This window comes from Podarcis bocagei (assembly GCF_964188305.1).
Source record: "Podarcis bocagei genome assembly, chromosome: 2".
Classification (NCBI taxonomy): Eukaryota; Metazoa; Chordata; class Lepidosauria; order Squamata; family Lacertidae; genus Podarcis; species Podarcis bocagei.
Window position 1 is genome coordinate 109,208,987 of NC_138126.1, and position 14,952 is coordinate 109,223,938.

Here is a 14,952-nt window from a genome sequence, read left to right on the forward strand (position 1 = left end):
AGTGTCAACAGAGTTTAGACATGCAAATGCCTTCTACAATGTTATCTCAACTTGGGGAGAGTGTTAGGTGTGTGCAGGGCGGGGGTGTACACACACACACAACACCCCCCCACATATACACATGCATACACACATATAAACACTGTTTGATCTGGGCAACAGCAAATATGATTGTCAGGCTCATGCAACTGGTACAGTTCAGAGGTTGTGAAAGAAAATTGGCTTGCTAGGGCTTCAAACTTGAAAACTTGCCTTTACCACAAAAAGATACTGGGGCAAACAGAGGCTTGAGCAAGCATATACTTCCACAGAGATTAAAACAAACGGGTAACACACACTGATGCCATTTGTACAGCCAAGAACTAGAAGAAGCCCCTCGCCTATCGGGAGCCCCCGCAGATTTGCCCTGGTGTGAGTGAAAGCCAAATTAGAACCAGCTGCCTTTCCAACCCTATCGCTGGAAAAGACCATAAACACTGCTGCAAGCTAGAAACACAACAGATGCAATTCAAGAACCCTCCTCTTAGAGGCAGGCCATAGTTGAAACAAGCTGAAAACAGAAGAGATGCCTGAAGCCCTTTGATGTCCCATGAATCACAGAAACACTCACAAAAATTCCTGTAAACCAGATGTCAAATACTTACCAGACTGAGAAAGAAACTCCCAAAGCAAGAGAGAGAATACACAGAACAGAGGGGAGAGGGAGAGAGCAGGTCCTTCTGCTCTATAGATCCTTGTTCAACCAATTCCCATTTATGAAGGGGAAAGGGAGGGGAGATAGAGAATAAGGTGTCAGAAGATTATACCACTCTGTCACGATTAAGAGAGAGAAAGAATACGCTGGTGTTGCCATTTTGTGAGAAACTGGTCTTGCCCACTTTCATCAGCCTATGCCACCAAAGAAGGGTCTCATATCACTCTCCTGGGGTACTGAATTGGGAATAGGACCACCTTTTAATGCAGCTTGAATTCCATTAACTAGGAAGGGCTGTCAGTCAATGGTAGAGTGCATGCTAAAAGGCCTAGGTTCATCTCCAGGTCAGGCTAGGAAAAGTTCCTGGCTGAAACTCTGAAGAGCCACTGTCAGTCACTTTAGGCAGTTCTGAGCTTGAGAAACCAAAGGTCCAACTCAGTTCCCATATACCTGGAGCACACACCTCTTTTACTCAACGGTTGGAATTCTGCCCCTAACACTAATGTCCCATACCTGAAGCCATCTCATTGGCCAAACAGATTTCCTTTGGCTTAAAGACACGATAGCAAGCCACACAAGGTATTCTCCAAGAATACATGTGTTTCATGTCTCCTTGTAAGTTACAAAGTTCAGTCACACGGGCTGCCGCAGTAATAATATGGATTTTCTCGTTCCATCATCACATAATTGCTTCCCATTTTCTATATGTAATCCACATATTTCGACACTAGCTGGGGATGAAGCTGGCAAACTAGTATTTCATTACTCATTCACATGCCTAGATGGTGCTCTTCCCAGCTCCTCTTAATGTGGTTTAAAGTGGTAACAATTAACGCATGTCTCAAAGAACAAGAGTCGCTTTGAAGTTCTTTTTTGATGTCTAAGAGAGCTTTAGGAACTGGTGGGTCTTAAGAACCACAATGTACTGCTTTCTTTATTATGGAGAAAGACAGCCCTCCCCACCAAGCCAGAAATAAATGCCAAGTTGTTAAGGTTCATTAAAAAAAAAAAAAGGATCTTTGCCAAAATCTACTCCAAAGGACAAGCATGTGCACATATACCCACTTTGCAAGATTTCTTTAAAGGAGCAACAGACTCTCGAAAAGTCATTCAAAGCAAGTTATCTTACCTGAACCCATTCTCCACAGTTTCTGTAGCTCGGACACTTGCTGTAGCCCTCAATGCCTTACTGGATAGCCCTAGCACGGATGGCAAAAGTTTGTTCTTAAAGTCTGCACAGCTCCATTCCTCTTCTTCATTCAAGGTAGGGAGATAGCCACAGTCAACTTTTAAGCTCCCCAGTCCATTGCTGTTAATGTAAGCAGGATTTTCTCCCCCACTCCTTACATATTCGAGGTATATATCAGAGGTTAAAAACATCTGGTAAGCATTTTCCTCCATCACTGTCTGAATCTCAGTCTGTGCCTGATCAAACATTATAGAATCGATCTGCTGCTTCTTGATATTATCCCTTATGTAGGTCTTAGTGGCAGGCTTGAGCTGTTTGGAGACAATGCTGTTGTTCTCAATGTACCGTTTGTATATAGCTTTGGCTACTCGTAAAGTTTTGGTATCCTTAAGGTCCATCTGCCTGAAGCCATTGCAGGCAAACCAGAAGTCCAAAGTATCCACACATTTTTCTCTTTCCAGGAAGGTCCGGAAGAGATAGGCACCATCTTGATCCCCCAGTAAGGAATGCAAGGATTTGGTCCATCGTGCTAGAGGAGAGTCTGGGAATGCGCTGCCTTCTGGCTCCCCAAGGCCATCTTCATTTCTCCTTGGCGTGGAAGAAACTGACATGGCCTTGAAGCTTTGGTTTTTCATGGCAAACAAAGTGGCAGCCAGGTGGCATGGTGTCTCTCCTTCTTCCCCTGGTACAGGGGGGCGTGGGGCATCTTCTCTGAAGCTGCTGCTGGGGTCTGGGAGGTGAGTCAGCAATGCTGCGCTGCTCATGGTTCCGGGAGTCCCTTCTGGCAGGACTTTTTCTTTTTAAGTTCCTCAGTAATCTGACTGTGTGTTGTCTCTCTCCCTCTCTCTTTTCTTCCTCAAGTCAGCAGGGGATTCTTCAGAGTCTTCTCTCTTGAAGGGAAAAAAAAGGAAAAGAAAGAGGGGGGAAGTATTGATCTAATCAAAACCAGATCCACCCAACATCAAAGACAAAAAGTAAACAGGCTTTTCAACTCTTCACATTAAAATAAAGAGGCAACCGCAGCTATCTGCAGTGCTAATCAAAAGTATCAGATACGCTTTTCAAAGAGGAAGATTGAACTCTGGGCACACTTTTAACTTTGGTGTGGAGGGAGCAAAAGGAGTGGGGGCGGAGGCAAAAACAAAAATGAAGTCTTAATTATTGCATTGCCTATAAAATCAAAACATGCAAAAGAAAAGAAAAGAAACCCCCCTGTGAACCTTTCCCTCCTACTAATGATAACATCTGAGAAGTCCCAGGAACAATACTGGATCCCTTGTGTTGTTAAACCTATTTTGTGTGCAAGCACACACACACACAAATCCTTCAAAATTTTGCCTCCCTCTCTTTCTTCAGTAGATAACTCAAAGCAAAGAACAAAACGTGCTTTCCTCAGCATCTGGTTTCCATTTCTCTGCCCCCCCCTCCTCCAAAACCCTTCAACTCCTTAAACATTTAGATTATGATCACCAGAAACCCTTCTAAGCACAATGCTGGATGCTCCTCTGAAAAAAGCAAATGGCATATTGAGAAAGTGTTTAAAAGAAAATGGGGGGGGGGGAGAGAGAGACAATCTTGACCACAGTAGTGTTTTAGTTTAAAAACTAGGTCTGTCTGACTCATTTCTGATCAGTTGCCTACAGCCTTCAAAGGCATCTCATGGACTTGCTTAAGTTATACCATTCACATGTTAAAGACATCCACATGTTTAAAAACTTCCAACCACTTGGAAGCAAAGGATTCCAATTCTCCCTCCTTCCCCCCACCACCACCTCCCTTGCTCTGGTTGTCATGCACTTTTTCTTCTCAAACTTAGCCAGTTTCCACCATTAAAGATGGATTAATAAGATCTTGAGAAGTTTTGTGGCTTCTTCCAAACATCCTTCCTTAGTTCACCCGGGAGAAAATGGGTTTGCAAAGACTTCTACCAGTTTCTTTAAACACACACACACACACAAAAAAAACCAACCAACATCCAATTTTAAAAAGTTGGTCTATGAAGTTATGTGAAGACTTCCGAACTACTCATAAGATGACATTTCTCCACACCACCACCTCACGACAGGAGTGGAGATTTTAAACGCCTTCTTGCCTTTAAAACAAACAATGCAAACTACTGCCAAGAAAGTATTTTCCCCCTCTCTCCTGTAATGTACCTGAACGCGTGCAGAAATTCCAAGCCCGGCTGTTATATTCTCCAGCTCCCCCCATCAAAGAGAGTGAGCGAGTAAGAGGGCGACTGGTGGGGGGGAGGATTTAAAAGAAGACATTGTAGTCCACCGAGCTGCTAAAATGCAACCCTTAAGAGGGGGTTAAAAATAAAAGAGGGGGTGGTAAGTAACCCTCCAGAAATGGCGACTGACTGGAGGGGGGGGAGAAGGGGGGGGGTAAAAGGCCGAGAGATCTCAGGAACCGAGAAGAGGAATTGGGAGGGTGAAGGTGGGGAGAGCAGGGGGGGGGGAGAGAGAAAGCCACAGAGAAGTCTTAAGCCAGTTGCTTTCTCCGAGCCCTGTGCAACAACTGACCCCTAAGTAAGCCTGCAGCGCCTCTTTGGAGTTCGCAGGGGGTGCCGAGAGAAGTGGGAGGGGTGTAAAGGAAGAGGGGGGGGGAGAGGGAGAAGAGGCAGGGAGTCCTCGCATCCTCGCTGCATCCCTGCCTCCCCGGCACATAAAGAAATGCACATCCTTGATCTCGACCTCCCTTCCCAATCGGAAAAGTCCAAATCTGAAAATGGACCCTTCTTCCCCCCACACCCACGCACACACCTTACCGGGATATCTGCAATTGGGGTGCGTTGGTTGGCGGTGTGTGTGTGGGGGGGGGCTTGTCCTGTGCAAGACCCCACTCCTTCCCCAGATCTCTCCCGTCTCTCGAACACACACAAACGCAACATACACACACACACCTCTGCTGTTTATTATTGTTCGCGTACAAAACCCTCGCCTATCGCCTCAACCGAGCCCTGCCTGCTCATAACTAACGCATAAATAGCTTTCCTTAACAACTTCAAAGCTCAAGCCAAGAGGACATCAAAGCGATCGGGAGAAAGCGGGCGCGCGGGGGGGGGGGATAGAGAAACAGGCAAGCAGGCAGCTGGGGAATCGCGTACATTCTTGTGCAACTTACCATTGATCCAATAGTTTTTAGTGGGTCCTTTTCCCCTTCTCTCTTCTCCTTCTCTTTTTCTTTTCCCGCCCCCTCCGTAAACGGGCGCTCGGTACTTCCTTTAAAAAAAAACCCACCTCCTTTAGCCTTCCCACCCCCCCCCTTCTCCTCTCTCTCTCTCCCTTTACAGAATGGAGAAAAGTAATCCGCAGCGTTGCGCCGATTTCCCCTATATTTTCATCACCCGCCTCCTCTCATGCTTCATAATAGCATCTGAGAGTTTAAAAGGGGGGGAGCGGAGGGGGGGGAGAGAGAGAGCAGGACATTGCACGCGAAACGTATCAGCGGAGAGAGGGAGAGAGGAGTTTCAGCATGATCCTCTCCCTTCCTTCACGCCCCGCTTCTTCTTTAAGCCGAAAGGAAAAGGGAGAGGGGAAAAAATAAATATATATATATCAAAAGACCTGATCCCTCCCCCACTTCTCCTGACCCCCCACCCGCCCCCCTTCTTTCAACTCAGGTCCTGTTTCAAGCAGTCATTCCATGCACCAAATGTCCTCCGGGCTATTCCAACAAACACTGAGCTGTGGGTTTAACTGTGCACATCAAAGTGAACAACCGAGAGAACGGTCCTGTAAGGGAGATAAGCGTCTTTTTTCCGGCAACACCTTCCGCCTTAAAATAAAATAAAATATATGTGTGTGCCTGTCTCTCTCTCTCTTTCTCTCTCTCTCTCTCTCTCTCTCTGTGTGTGTGTGCGTGCATCTCTAAAGGTATACAGTTCTTACTATCGCAAGATCAACCGGCATTACGTACTGGCATTGCTCGGCAGCTACAGGGACTAATTATTCCCCCACACTTTGGATGGTTTTTCTTTCTTTCTTTTTTATTTTACTCCGAAGCGCTTAGATTATTATTATTATTATTGCTTCTTGAGTTGCTACCAAGTTGCCAGGACCTTATCAAAGGGAAACAATCTCTAGCCAACTCCCCCAGGCTTTGGAACGTCAGAAGTAAGTGATCCTGCCGCCCCAATCGTATTATCCCTGCAATTCTCTCAGTGCTGCAGGAACCTTAAAGGGACAGGCAACATTCCCTCCTCCCGGTTCTGCCAGCTACACTCCCTTGCCTTTAACCCGTTCGTTACTCAATCAACTTAGCCCTTTCTTTGCAAACTATCCTTTCCCCCCCAACACACACCTCCAACATACCGCCCCTCCTTCACCCCATGAGATAAATATCAATTACTGTTTGAACTCTCTTCCTTTTATTTTCCCATACAATGCAGAGCAACTGCTGTATTGCTCTTTTGGAGAGGTGGCGGGCGGTGCGGGGGGGGGGGAGAGGAGGAAGGATGGAATGATCAACTTTAGTAGTGCAAGACTGTGATATCATTTTGCGGTAGAGTCCCCCCCCCACTCCCGCGCTCCCCCCCTGCCTTTTCTTCTTCTTTAAAGTTTCATGTTAGAAGAAAATTGGCCTTTTCCTTTTCCTTTCTTTTTATTCTGCATCTTAACTAAACAATATCTGATTGTAATATAACTGGCACACCAACAAAACTCTGTTCCCCCACCCCCCATATGTTAAATATTAAACAGACACGGAATGCTTTAGAAAAGACTTTAGACAAAAGGTTCTAATTAGAGATTGGATCTGGCGTGCAGGTTTCGGGCCAATCCATCTCCCTTCCCCCACTACACTCAGTCCCCTTATGAAGTCTGGGTCTGTTGTCTTTTAGAGCTTTTTCGGTTTTTTTAAATTTTATTTTACGGGCAGCCTCAGAACACGGAAATCCAAAACCTCTGAACTTTATGGAAGTTCCAGTGCCATAATGCATCTGAACTCAGCGGTTCCAGTCTGTTTTTCCTCTTCGTTTAATTTACTCCTTTATGCGCGCGTAGGGGTGCGGACAGGCGCGCGGGCACACACGCGCACACACATACCGTATACACACACTTTTCTTGTCTTCATCTATTCTACGTGCTTATTTTTAAGGGATTTAATTTTTTAATTACATTTACAAAACAAGCAAGACTAATACGCATGAATAAAACTTCGCCACCGGGGTATTCTCTTCCCTCCCCCCTCAATAGTAGAAAGATGGTCTTTAATCACATTACTATAATTAGTTTTTATCATACAGCCCAGAGACCCAGCCCATTGTGCTAGGAACTGTACAAAAACACGGGAAACCACAGGACCTTTTTCTCTCTCTAAGGGAAGGTACTATAAAGAATGTAGGTGACTTGCAGCCTGATCCTCAGTCCCACAACAGCCTAATGGAATTACTCCCAAGTAAATGTGCCTGGATTATTGCCACAGGGCAATAAAATGAAAACTATGCACACATTTTTTGGAAGGAAGTCCAGCTGGATGAAGTGGGCCTTTTGTGCATCTTTGCTAATTACTTAGGATAATTCTCATCAAATGCAAGGTACAGTGGTACCCCAGGTTAAGAACATAATTCCGTTCTTAACCTGAAACTGTTCTTAACCTGAAGCACCACTTTAGCTAATGGGGCCTCCTGCTGCCGCCACGGCACCAGAGCACAATTTCTGTTCTCATCCTGAAGCAAAGTTCTTAACCCGAGGTACTATTTCTGGGTTAGCGGAGTCTGTAACCTGAAGCGTCTGTAACCTGAAGCGTCTGTAACCCGAGGTACACATCCACATCATACATTTAAATGCATGTGGTTTCTCCCAGGGAATCCTGGAAGCTTTGGTTTGTAAAGGGTGCTGTAGGTCTGTGAGGGAGTAGACTCCCAGGATTCTTTGCGGGAAGCCATGAGCCTTGAATGTACAACGTGAATGTGTCTCATGGCTCTTTGAACATGGAGCACTGATTCACCTTTCTGTTTCATTGCCACTACAGTGGTACCTCAGGTTACATACGCTTCAGGTTACAGACTCCGCTAACCCAGAAATAGTACCTCGGGTTAAGAACTTTGCTTCAGGATGAGAACAGAAATTGTGCAGTGGCAGCAGGAGGCCCCATTAGCTAAAGTGGTGCTTCAGGTTAAGAACAGTTTCAGGTTAAGAACAGACCTCCGGAACGAATTAAGTTCTTAACCCAAGGTACCACTGTATATGGGCATCAACCTCATTCTGTGAGATTTACAGGTGTGGCCTATGCTAGCAGCTTACAGGGCAAGAGGAAACCCAGAAATATTACCCAAGCATCATGGCTGGTTCCATCCCTTGGATCACCATTGGCTGGGCAGGGAAGGCAAGGCAGGATGCCTAGGAACAGTATTAAGCAGGCTATTCCCCTGTTGTTGGAGGATGTTTGGCCATTGTCTTGGAAGCTCTTCAAGGACATATATATGTGGGGTTTTTGAGCATGCTTGTGAAATGTGTCACTAGATCTAAACAACAACCACCACCCTGTGTCCCAACTATTTACTCAGAGGAAAATGTGCACAAGATCTGTGAATGCATACCCTCCAACATTTCTCCGATGAAAATAGGGAAGTCAATAATAATAATAATAATAATAATAATAATAATAATAATGGAACAATAATTTTATTATTTATACCCCTCCCATCTGACTGGGTAGCCCCAGCCACAGTGGGTGGCTTCCAATATAATATAAAAACATAATAAAACATTAAACATTAAGAAAGTTCCCTATACAGGGCTGCCTTTAGATGTCTTCTAAAGGTTGTATAGTTACTTATCTCCTTGGCTTTGGGGTCGCATGCCCTCCAACATTTCTCCAATGAAAATAGGGACGTGCTAAGGAAAAGCGGGACATTCTGGGATCAAATCAGAAACCGGGATGGCTTCTGTAAATCTGGGACTGTCCCTGGAAAATAGGGACACTTGGGAGGGTCTGTGAATGACTCAGATATAAGTTTATCTGTGTTATTTCCTTATGGTTTATTCTCGTAAGTGCAGATGGGGATGCAGTTCCAAAGCACAATCCTAGTATCCAGGCTTTACATGTCCCAAATACATTCATATAAATGAGCTTATGTGTGTCTAAGTGACCTGAATGGCCATAGTTTTACTAAGACCAAAGGCATCCCTTAAGAGTAGCGCTCTTACAGGCTAATGCGAGAACAACAACTCCATCAACGCATCACATGGCTCTGCGTCAGATTCGGTTACCTTTTTTTGTGAATGCAATTTATGTTAAGTCCCTTAGAAATACACAAAGAACGTGTGCAGCCTATAATTAGCCCTCCAAACCAACTTTTATAATTACAAACATTAATTTATTTTGCTATTGGACGCATTTCATGCAGCAACCAGCAACACAAGCAGCAATCATGTAGAATGGCTCAACCAGGCCACTGTCGCAGCTCCTGGCCAGATACAAACACTGACTGGACAGTAAAGACAAGTGAAGAACGTTTTGGAATGCTAAAATTATAGGGGCGAGAGATTTCTTCTGGAATGCTTTTTTTAAAAATCGTATTTCCTTACTATGCATTAACTTGGGCCAATGGTGAAAACTTGAATAAAATATTGGGGGGACCCAGGTAAGCCCCACCCTGCATAATCGATCACGTGATTCGGCATGCACACACCATTTGAAGGGCAAAGCCCATCAACCGGGGGGGGCAGGCCCTCAAATACTTTATTGGGGGGGCAAAATGTACCTCAGCCCCTAGAAGTTGGCTTGGGCCAAATCCTGACTAAGGTTTAAATAAAATTGAAAGAATTTAACCAACTTGACGTTGATTTCAATCATATACAGTGGTACCTCAGGTTAAGTACTTAATTCATTCTGGAGGTCCGTTCTTAACCTGAAACTGTTCTTAACCTGAAGCACCACTTTAGCTAATGGGGCCTCCCGCTGCCGCCGCTGCACAATTTCTGTTCTCATCCTGAAGCAAAGTTCTTAACCTGAAGCACTATTTCTGGGTTAGTGGAGTCTGTAACCTGAAGTGTATGTAACCCGAGGTACCACTGTACACCAAAATGGTAAAATAGATTTACACATGTCGGGGCTGGGAGTGGGGCATCTGACGGCTGGCGACAATGTCAGAGGTGTCTGCGATACCTGGCGCCTAGAACTGGGTGTCTTTGGAGTAAATGACAGCGATGGGGAAGGTGTCTTGACAATCCCAGACGAAGACTCGCAGATAGGAGAAAAGCTGTTCTCTCAGCCTCGGATATTTTGCCAGATTGAAAGATCTGGAGGCAAGGGAAAGGAGACTTCTGTTTACACATCGCCCCGTTCCCAGTCTGATTCGATTGTGGGAAGACTCGCATCCAGGTACACGCATGCCTAGAGCACTGCAGCCATACTCCACCCCTTCGCCTGCCGCGGAAGGAAAGGTGCCGCGCGCTGCCTCCCAAACTGCAGCTTGCGTGCCAAACACAAGCACCTCCCGCCGCCCCATCGAGGGAGCCACAGATCACCGCGTTTGGCAACTCGGCCGCTCTCTCGCACCCCAAGCCGCGCCGATGGGTGTCGCCCAGGCACCTCCCATTGGCCCTTCAGCTAGCTCTTACTCCCCAGCCGGGATCCTCTGATTGGACAGTCAGGTGGCGGGGAGGCGGAGGCGGACGCACATGCTTACGATTGATACATTAGCAGAGCGCGCGGAGGAGGTGCCGCCCCGCGCTCTCCCTTTATTAATGAATGCTCCGCTCCGCTCTCGGGTAGGCGGGCACATCGGCCATTGTCACAGAGGATGGGCGGGGCTTGAGCGGGTTTGATACTATAGCTTCGACGGGACCCCCGCCTTCGCTTAGGCGAGCTTCAAAAACGCAGGAGGCGCCACGAGGCTCTCTGCAGAGCAAGGGGGATGGGGGCGCATCCCTTTGAAAATGAAGAATCTCGAAGCGGAAACGAACCAAGTTTTGCTGGCTTAGAAGCGCTTGCGTGCAAAACTTGCCCCGATGCGAAGCCACACCACATTTCCACTTAAAAACAGCCGCATAGGATAACGCGCATGTATTATCGAGGGTCATTTTTAAAAGCTCTTTCAAAGTACAAAGTAAAGTATTACTTGGATGCTTTATCGTGAAGGGTGCATGAGCACACTTCGTAGGCAACATTTTTCCAGTTCCTTAAAGGTAAAGGGACCCCTGACCATTAGGTCCAGTCGTGGCTGACTCTGGGGTTGCGGCGCTCATCTGGCTTTATTGGCCGAGGAAGCAGGCATACAGCTTCTGGGTCATGTGGCCAGCATGACTAAGCCGCTTCTAGCGAACCAGAGCAGTGCACGGAAACGCTGTTTACCTTCCCGCCAGAGCAGTATCTATTTATCTACTTGCACTTTGACGTGCTTTCGAACTGCTAGGTTGGCAGGAGCTGGGACCGAGCAACGGGAGCTCACCCCATCACAGGGATTCGAACCGCCGACCTTCTGATCGGTAAGCCCTAGGCTCAGTGGTTTAACCCACAGTGGTTTAACCCACAGTGCCACCCGCGTCCAGTTCCTTACATATGTTCAAATGAATGGATTGACAAAGGGGGAGACGGGAGTGCAACCGACTATTCATTTGCATGTGAGCAAAGTTCGCCGGCTGCACAGAGGGTTGGCTTGGCTGCATCCATAGGAGCATGACACTTAGTTGTGATCAGCCACAAGGGTCGGGGTGGGGTAGCCAACATGGTGCCCTCCAGATGTTTTGGACTGCAACCTCTGTCAGCTCCAGCCAGCTGAGCCAATGGCCAAGGGTGATGGGAGTCTGCATCATATAAAAAGCACAATTGGAAATTGTCTACCCTGATCTAATGCTGAATGGTTGGAGACTGGAGGCAGACAAAAGGAAGTACTCTATCCTCACAGTCAGATGTGCTGACCTTTAGTCAAAATGTTGGTGTTGACCTTTAAACCCCTAAATGGCTTTGGCACTCTATACCTGAAGGAGCGTCTCCACCCTCATCGTTCAGCCTGGACATTGAGATCCATTTCCAAGGGCCTTCTGGCAGTTCCCTGACTGCGAGAAGTGAAGTTATGGAGAACCAGCAAGAGGGCTTTCTTGGCAGTGGTGCCCTTTCTGTGGAATGCCCTCCCATCAGATGTCAAGGAGATAAAGAACTACACAACTTTTAGAAGTCATCTGAACGCAGCCCTATATCGGGAAGTTTTTAATGTTTTGTTATGTTTTTATATGTATTGGAAGCTTCCCTGAGTGGCTGGGGCAACCCAGACAGATGGGTGGGGTATAGATATTATCATTATCATCATCACTACTACTACTACTACTACTACTACTACTACTACTACTACTACTACTACTGTGGTACCTCGGGTTACATACACTTCAGGTTACAGACGCAGCTAACCCAGAAATAGTACCTCGGGTTAAGAACTTTGCTTCAGGATGAGAACAGAAATCGTGCAGCAGCGGCACAGCGGCAGCAGGAGGCCCCATTAGCTAAAGTGGTGCTTCAGGTTAAGAACAGTTTCAGGTTAAGAATGGACGTCCGGAACGAATTAAGTTCTTAATCCTAAATACCACTGTACTTGCTAGTGTGCTGAACTGGTGTTCAGTTTTTCAATAACATCAGTTGGGCTTGGTAGCATGTTTTTATTGTAACCTGTGCTGGGATTTCTTTGTTAACCTCTGGAGAATCACGATCCACAGGACTCATGTCACTTCAGCACTGCATAGTTTACACAGGTTTTCTAATTTAAAGGTTCCACTTTGGATTTCTATAATCCTAAACAGGCCACGCACAAGGATCAGCCTGGATAGCTCAGTTGGTTAGAGTGTGGTGCTGAGAATGCCAAGGTTGCAGGTTTGATACCTGTAAGGGATAGTTGCATTGCAGGGGGTTGGACTAGACTAGAGGATCCTCAGGGTCTCTTCCAACTCTATGATTCTATGATCTATGAACCACATTTCTTCCTCTGCATGACTGCAATTGTTAAGGCCGACTGAAGGTACCACAGTTATGGCATTATTCATGCATGCAAACCATGTGACCAAGAGCATTCGCAGAGGCCTGCTTGGTGGCTGCTCCACAACTGGACCTCCCTCCCTGCAGAAGTCCTGCAAGACACAAAAGCACTCCAAGGGAAGCCTCACACATCTTTCCAAGTAAGTTTCCTTCTCATTTGCCAGTGTGGTGTAGACTGTGTAAACACAAAGCCTTTGAAATGCACAGGGGTCATTTTTCCCTCCGCAGGGCGCTTTTTGTACTATAGTAGTCCGTGGGAGAGTTTAACAGTGAGGATAACTGCTATGGTTGGAGATGAAACAAAACAACGGATTGAGCTGAAAAGGGTAAACACAACAGGGGTATCCCAGATGCTTTATAGAGACCATTTCGTGATGCTGTCTCTGCGTAACCTCTTCCCGTCTTTGCCAGTTTGGAGCAACATCGTCTCACCAACAAAACCATACAATAATTTGTAACGCTTGGGGCATGTGCACTGCTAAAAGCTAGGCTGATGGACTAGATAAGGAAATGCAGTAACAAGTAGCCCTTTCATGCTTTCCTTCATGCTTGAAAGTCAAGAGTTTCCTAAATTTCATCATCTCTGTAATTACACATAGATGCCCTTCTTGTTAGGCCTAGAGGGAAGCTGATAGACACACGTAGCTTGTACAAGCAGCAGGGAAGTTGGATATCTTTGAATTTCCGTCCGATTCTCCAGTCTGCCAATGGAAATGAATTCCCAGATTGAGCAGATGGCAAAATTAACAATTCATATTTTGCTTCTTTGCCTGTCACCTATTCATTAAGGCAGCGAAAGTGATACAAGGCAGCAACTTAAAACCTAAAACTGACCCAAATAACCTCGCCCCACTCTCCCAATGGTACACCCTTCAGTTTACTGTTGCCGTTACACACGACGTACACACGTCTTATGTGTGAGTTTCTGCTTATCATCAAAAAGCAATAGTTTGGGGGGCGCTTACTGTCCAAAAAGCAACTGAAAGTAAAGCAGAATCAAAGAAGGATATGATTCCAAAATGTCTTCTTCAGAAGCCAATGCAGAAAAAAATATGCAAGAAACTTTTGGGTGAAGTCAGACATATAAAAAGAGAGTGCACAGCATGTTCCTCCATGGTGGGATAAGACCGGTTTCCTTCCCAGTTTGCTACTGACGTGACTGATAAGCATATCAGTGAATTAACACACTGATTTTACAGCCTCTGCCCACCACCCTCGTAACTTTTTAAAAAATTAAAATTAAACATGGCTGGATGAATGCTCTATCTTCTCTTTCATTTCCATAGAAATTAGAGAAGAAACTATTTTTATAATGCAGATTTGCACTGGGGATTGTGGGGTGTTTCCGATGATATGATAGGAATCATAGAAATGTAGAGTTGGAAGGGATCATAGAAGAGTTGGATAGTAATCATAGAAATGTAGAGTTGGAAGGGACCACGAGGGTCATCTGGTCCAACCCCCTTGCAATGCAGATGAATCTTTTGCCCAACGTGGGGCTCAAGTCCACATCCCTGAGATTAAGAGTTTCATGTTGTACTGGCTACATAGGAAGCTGCTTTCTACTGAGACAAAACTATTGGTGCATTCAGCTCAATATTGTAAACCAGTCATGTCCAAAGTCCATTTTTGGGGTCTAATCTGGCTCATTGGTTGGTTTAATCCAGCCCCGGTGGCAGTTTATTTCCTGGGGTAAAATCCTAAAAAAAACCCTCAACAACTTCAATCATAAAAAAAGGTCAACAACTTTGAGACAGGGATCTACCCTAACCCTAATTGCTGCTGCCTGAGTGCTGGAAGAAAGACTTCCTCCATGCTGCGAGACCTACTTTCACCTGGCCTAGGGGCAGGCCCAGACTCACCCTGAACAGCTAAAAAAGGCTCCTGGGAGGCCAGAGGGACATTGCTGGAATAACTCTTAGTTTGCGCCAACTGGCTAAAATGTTTTAAATGGCACTAATTTAGTTCTTCTGTCTTGTTTTTTGTCAGGTTGGTGTTGGTTAACTGTTTAGTTGGAGCTGGTGGTTATTTTAATTTGGGCATAACTGTAAACTGTTTGTTGTTGTTATCAATTTCTATTGATTTATTGGTTTGT

General features: G+C 45.8%; 1 protein-coding gene across 4 annotated transcripts in view; it reads right to left on the reverse strand.

Annotated features, from left to right (window-relative positions):
• The window catches only part of AXIN2 (axin 2), a 78,942-nt gene that overhangs the window by 42,511 nt on the left and 21,479 nt on the right, over window positions 1–14,952 (reverse strand). The window contains exons 1-2 of one of the 4 annotated variants that reach the window (XM_081181285.1): window positions 5,010–5,446; window positions 1,824–2,773 (exon numbers count right to left, since the gene is read on the reverse strand). In XM_081181285.1, the coding sequence (XP_081037411.1) occupies window positions 1,824–2,647 (824 nt within the window). In that variant the 5' untranslated portion in view covers window positions 2,648–2,773; window positions 5,010–5,446. Of the gene's footprint in view, window positions 1–1,823; window positions 2,774–4,039; window positions 4,565–4,653; window positions 4,851–5,009; window positions 5,447–14,952 lie in introns of those variants that run through there. The other 3 variants (XM_081181288.1, XM_081181287.1, XM_081181286.1) reach the window with 3 other exon arrangements.